The sequence below is a fragment of the Mirounga leonina genome, unplaced genomic scaffold (assembly GCF_011800145.1).
Source record: "Mirounga leonina isolate KUSES-001 unplaced genomic scaffold, KU_Mleo_1.0 Mir_150, whole genome shotgun sequence".
Lineage (NCBI taxonomy): Eukaryota > Metazoa > Chordata > Mammalia > Carnivora > Phocidae > Mirounga > Mirounga leonina.
In genome coordinates, this window is record NW_023270374.1 from 25348983 (window position 1) to 25355476 (window position 6494).

The following is a 6494-nucleotide window of genomic DNA, read 5'->3' on the forward strand; positions in this document are numbered from 1 at the left end:
GAGGGAACACAAGCAGGGGGAGTGGGAGAGGGAGAAGCAGGCTTCCCGCGGAGCAGGGAGCCCGATGTGGGGCTCGATCCCAGGACCCTGGATCATGACCTGAGCCAAAGGCAGACACTTAACAACTGAGCCACCGAGGCGCCCCAAAACCACAAATCTTGATTGGACCTTGGTTTGAAAATAAAAAAAGCAATACAGTATTTTTGGACAGGGGTGCCTGGGTGGTTCAGTCAGTTAAGCATCTGCCTTCAGCTTAGGTCATGATCCTGAAGTCCCAGGATTAAGCCCCATGGAGATCTCCATGCTCAGTGGGTACTCTGCTTCTCCCTCTCCCTCTGCTCCTCCCCGTTTTCTTTCTCTATCTCTCTCTCACTCTCTCTCAAATAAATAAATAAAAACTTTAAAAAAAAAAAACAAGGTATTTTGGACAACGAAGAAATTTTGAGGAGCACCTAGCTGGCTCAGTTGGTACAGCCTGGGACTCTTGGATCGTGAGACCAAGCCACATGTTGGGTGTAGAGATTACTTAAAAATAAATAAATAAATAAATAAATAAATAAATAAATAAATAAATAAATAAGACATTTGGGAGCACCTGGGTGGCTCAGTTGGTTAAGCATCTGCCTTCAGCTCAGGTCATGATCCCAGGGTCCTGGGATTGAGCCCCAAGTTGGGCTCCCTGCTCAGTGGGGAGTCTGCTTCTCCATCTCCCTCTGCCTATCGCTCCCCCTGCTTGTGCTCCCTCTCTCTCTCTCTCTGTCAAATAACTAAATAAAATCTTTAAAATAAATAAATAAATAAATAAAACAATAAACAGAATGTCTCTATCCTGAAGAGTAAGTTCTGGTACTGTGAGGGAGTTGGAAGGGAAGAAGGAGACAACTTGAGACCAGGAAGCACTTGGAGAGGTAGGGTATGGAGAATACCTCACAGTGCCTGTGAGCAGCCAGAGACCAAATCAGGGAACTGAGAATTGGGGAATGGGAGATGAGAAGAGAGCACTGCCAGAGTGTAAGAACAGAGACAAACTGCTGACTGAAAACTAGAGCAGGGGCTAGCTCCCACAGTTCCTGAGCCAAGCAAGTAAGGCAACAGGGAGACTCTAGTGGAAGAAAAGCTCCATTTTCCCATCTACAGTCCTCCTCTTCAGGGCTAGAAGATCCAGGCCTAGAGTTATCGGGGACCAGCTCCCAAAAGGAAGAAAACAGTTATCTCCCCTCTGGCCTCTGACGGGATTCACTACCCTCATCTATTCTCTGTCCCTCAACTAGTAAGCTGGCTCTGTAATAAAAATGAGGAAGATATTTGGGAAGTTCCCCTATAATGGACAAATAAATCATTCTCTGAAAATTTACTATGTGCCAGGTAGTTTAAAAACATTTAGGGGCAGGGCACCTGGGTGGCTCAATCAGTTCAGGAGTCTACTCCTGATTTTGGCTCATGATTTCAGGGTCTTGCAATCAAGCCCTCCGGTGGGCTCCACACTCAGTGGGGAGTCTGCTTGAGATTCTCTCCCTTCCCCTCTTCCTCTGCCCCTTTCCTCCCCAATTCTCTCTCTCTCAAATAAATAATCTTTTTTTTTTTTTAAAGATTTTATTTATTTATTTGACAGAAAGAGACACAGTGAGAGAGGGAACACAAGCAGAGGTAGTGGGGGAGGGAGAAGCAGGCTTCCCGTAAAGCAGGGAGCCCAATGCAGGGCTCAATCCCAGGACCCTGGGATCATGACCTGAGCCGAAGGCAGATGCTTAACCAACTGAGCCACCCAGGCGCCCCAATAAATAAATAAATCTTCAAAAAAAAATTTAGGGGCACCTGGGTGGCTCAGTCGGTTGAGTGTCTGATCTTGGTTTCAGCTCAGGTCATGATCTCCGGGTTGTGAGATCAAGCCCCATGTCACACTCTGTGCTTAGCACAGAGCCTGCTTGTGACTCTTTCTCCCTCTCCCTCTGTTCCTCCCCCTCTTCACGAATGCGCTCTCTCTAAAAATAAAGAAATCTTTAGGAAAAAATAAACTTAAACTACACGGGCACCTGGCCAACTCAGTTGGTAGAGCATGTGACTTGATCTCAGGGTTGTGAGTTCAAGCCCCACAATGGGTGTGGAGATTTCTTAAAAAAAAAAAAAGAAAGAAAGAAAGAAAAAAAAAACATTTAAACTACAACAATCTTTCCGATAGCCCATCAAGGAAGTTACTATTTTATCTTCTTTTCATAGATTGGGAAATTGTTTCAAAGATGATAGTTAAGTGACCAGGGCACCAAACCAGAGAATGCTGCAGCCAGAATTCATACTTAATTATCTGATTCTAAACTCATGCTCTCTCCATTCCACTGTGCTGCCTCCTAAGCAAACTTCACATGGATCTGCCTATAATTTATAAGCAGCAAATCAAAGATATTCACCCAGGTATTTCTTTCTGGCCAGGTATGGGTTCTAAACTTATACAGCTCAGAGATAGCACAGGCAGGAAAACAAGAAAGGTTCTCCTCATCCTCCTAAAACCATGCTTAGAAGACAAAGGCCTGGAGAACTTTTCACCTGCTCTGAAAGCTTCCTCACTTCCTCTAGAATGGAAGCAACAGGGCGACTCCTCTCCCGGCCACGTGTGAAAGGAACAATGCAGTAGCTGCACATATTGTCACAGCCTCGCATGATAGACCTGGGGAGAAAAGCACCAAAACTTGGTAACAGGACTAACAGGAGTAGGATGCCTTGCTCCCACCCAAGGAGGAGGTCATAGCTCCCTCGGCATTATCCTTTGGCTCTGAATCCTCTTGGCACCATACTCACACTGGACCAATCTGAGACATTTTTAAGGCAAACATTTTTTATTTTTAAAAACCAGTATTTAATCACAGGATAGAAACCACATTGTAATTGGTGGATATAGCAGTTACCCTGAGGGAGCAAACTGGCGAGGGAATGGGGTGCCTTTATATATACGCCATATATATAAAATATAAATATTTTGTTTGAACGTTTTATATCTAGACCAGAAAAAAATAAATATCATAAAATGTGTATAATGAATAGAAACCTCAGGTTTAAGACAGAGGGTTCCACATTTCTCACTCATTCCTGATCCAATTATTATGGTATCTAAGTGAAATCACTCTCTTCCATTTGCATCCTGTATATGAAAGCCTCAAATTATCAATGGAGTATGGGATAGCCGTTAAAATGACAGGTTGGCAAACTTTCCATAAAAAACCAGAGAGAAAATATTTTAGGCTTTGCAGACCATACAGTCCCTGTCACAACTACTCAATTTTGCTATTGTAGTACCAAATGCAGCCACAGATTATATATAAACAAATGGGCATGGCTGTATTTCAACAGAACTTTATTTACAAAAAACATGCTCTAACTTTTTTTTGCCAATTTGCCAACCTCTGTTATTGAAAATTTAATAACCTAAGAAATGTTCACCATTTAAAATAAGGTCATAAAACCAAATAAATTGGGAAGCCTGGGTGGCATAGTCAGGTGTCTGACTCTTGGTTTCAGCCCAGGTCGTGATCTCAAGGTCCTGGGATCAAGCCCCAGTCAGGCTCTGAGCTCCACGTGGAGTCTGCTTGGGATTCTCTCTCCTGTCTCCCTCCACCCCTCCCTGGTATTCTCTCTCTCCCTCTCTCTCTCTCTAAAAAGAGTAAGTAGGGGCGCCTGGGTAGCCCAGCTGGTTAAGCGTCTGCCTTCAGAGTCCTGGGATCATGACCTGACCCAAAGGCAGACGCTTAACCGACTGGGCCACCCAGGTGTCCCTGCCCTTAACATTATTTTATTTATTTGTTTTTATTTTTTTTATTTTTTTATTCTTATGTTAATCCCCATACATTACATCATTAGTTTTAGATGAAGTGTTCCATGATTCATTGTTTGTGCATAACACCCAGTGCTCCATGCAGAATGTGCCCTCCTCAATACCCACCACCAGGCTAACCCATCCTCCCACCCCCCTCCCCTCTTAACATTATTTTAAAAGTGAGAAAGAATGAGCGCCTGGATGGCACAGTCTGTTGGGCATCCAATTCTTGGTTTCAGCTCAGGTTGTGATCTCAGGGTTGTGACATCAAGCCCTTATCGGGCTCGGCCCGGAGTCTGCTTGAGACTCTCTCCCCCTGTCCCTCTCCACCCCCAGCGCCCACCCACCCCCAGCTCATTCATGTGCGCGTTCTCTCTCTCTACAGCTCCCCCCAATATAAATAAATAAAAGTGAGAAAGGAGAAATTCACTCCTTGTCTCTTGGGCAGTGTCTCACACAAAGGCAGAAGTAGCACTGGGGCTTGTCTGGACTGGCATGACGTCGGCATAGGTCTCATCCAGAGAGAGCAGCACGTTGGCAGCTTGTTGGCCTGACTCAGCAACAGCCAGCAGTCGAGGAAGGTCCCGATAGGCATCTGGACCGGCCAAAATATCCACCATTTTCTCCCTGTTGAGAATCTCCTCCTTTAATCTCTCAGCCATGCAGCCTGGGAGGGGAAAAAAAAAGGCACCTGTTCCCAAATTCATCTGGTCTCATGGCTACTTCTCAGTACACATTACCTCTAGCTAAGGTCAGAGACAAGGGCACAGAAACCTCGCTAAGAGTTTAGCTTCATCGCTCCTCAAATTTGCCCAATACTTCCATAGCACTAGAACCTGCATCTTCCTATATAAGAAAACCACAGGAAGCAAGCAACTAAAGAAATTCAATTAAATGCCAAGAAAAAATTAAGCCATCACCCAGAAACATTTCTAGACATGAACCATCTCTTTTTTCAATTGAAATTTACTTGGTACTCCAAATAAAAAATTTTTTTTCAGGAACTGGCTATAGAGTTTCAAAGTCTAGGGGCGCCAGGTTGGCTCAGTTGGTTAAGCATCTGACATTGGCTCAGGTCATGATCTCAGCATCCTGGGATCAAGCCCCACACTCAGCAGGGAGTCTGCTTCTCCCTTCCTCCTCGACCACTCGTGGTCTCTCTCTCTCTCTCTCAAATAAATAAATAAAATCTTTAAAGAAAAAAAAAGGATTCAAATGGTAAGTTTTATGTTACATATATTTTACCACAATAAAAAAACAAAGTATTGGGGGAATTTCTGAAATTCCCAACAAAGATATAGCCAGGGGCTTCTATAATGAAGGAACTGATGTGAAAGATTTCAGCTAATGCTTGCAACCTCCTACATCACTTAGTACATTAATCTGTATAACAGGATATGCTCCAAATATGTTTGAACCCTTGATCAAGAGAAATTAATTTAATTATTCCACAATGGACAGCCTGTTTTAAAATTAAGTACATTGGGGCGCCTGGGTGGCTCAGTCATTAAGCATCTGCCTTCAGCTCAGGTCATGATCCCAGGGTCCTGGGATCAAGCCCCGCATCGGGCTCCCTGCTCCTCGGGAAGCCTGCTTCTCCCTCTCCCACTCCCCCTGCTTGTGTTCCCTCTCTCGCTGTGTCTCTCTCGGTCAAATAAATAAAATCTTTAAAAAAATTAAATTAAATTAAATACATTAACTAAATTCTGGGACCAAAAGGGTACAGAATATTCATTTTTGAAACATGCTTCCCAGCTATCTAGATCAGAGCTATCCAACAGAACTTTCTAAGATAATGGAAATGTTCTTTATCTGTGCTGTCCAAACTAATAGCCACTAGTCAAGTGTGGCTACTGAGCAGTCAATAGGTGGCTAGTGAGAATGAAGAAGGGAATTTTTAATATTATTTAATTTTACTTAAATTTATTTTTTTTTAAGATTTTATTTACTTATTTTAGAGAGAGACAGACTGAGAGAGCATGAGTGGAGTGAGGGGCAGAGGGAGAAGCAGACTCCCTGCTAAGCAGGGAGCACAATGCAGGCCTCGATCCCAGGACTCCGGGATCATGACCTGAGCCGAAGGCAGACGCTTAACCGACCAAGCCACCCAGGTGCCCCTTAAATTTATTTTTTTAAGATTTTTTTTTTTTTTAAGTAATCTCTACACCCAACATGAGACTGTAACTCACAATCCCGAGATCAAGAGTTGCTTGCTCCACCGACTGAGCCAACCAGGGGTCCCTAATTTTAGTTAAATTTAAATAAACACATGTGACTAGTGGCTACCATACTGGTCAGTGCAGATCTAGATCTTCACTTGGGCATATATTAGGAGTCAAGATGAAAAGTGCCTATGCTATAAATTCATGCTGTTCTTTCAGACTCCAAACTCTCTCCTATCCATAACTCTATGCTGCCATAAGCCACATTAGACTCTAGAAAGGATAGGCCAGGGGCACCTGGGTGGCTCAGTTGGTTAAGCAACTGCCTTCGGCTCAGGTCATGATCCTGGAGTCCCTGGATCGAGTCCCGCATCGGGCTACCTGCTCGGCAGGGAGTCTGCTTCTCCCTCTGACCCTTCCCCCTCTCATGTGCTCTCTCTCTCTCATTCTCTCTGTCTCAAAGAAAGAAAGAAAGAAAGAAAGAAAGAAAGAAAGAAAGAAAGAAAGAAAGAAAGAAAGAAAGAAAG

The 6494-nt window shown here is 43.8% G+C and overlaps 1 protein-coding gene across 2 annotated transcripts in view; it reads right to left on the reverse strand.

Moving 5' to 3' along the window:
* The window catches only part of CDK5RAP1 (CDK5 regulatory subunit associated protein 1), a 37377-nt gene that overhangs the window by 21482 nt on the left and 9401 nt on the right, over positions 1-6494 (reverse strand). For both annotated transcript variants that reach the window (XM_035006111.1, XM_035006110.1), the window contains exons 6-7: positions 4262-4472; positions 2542-2662 (exon numbers count right to left, since the gene is read on the reverse strand). In XM_035006111.1, the coding sequence (XP_034862002.1) occupies positions 2542-2662; positions 4262-4472 (332 nt within the window). The remainder of the gene's footprint in view (positions 1-2541; positions 2663-4261; positions 4473-6494) is intronic.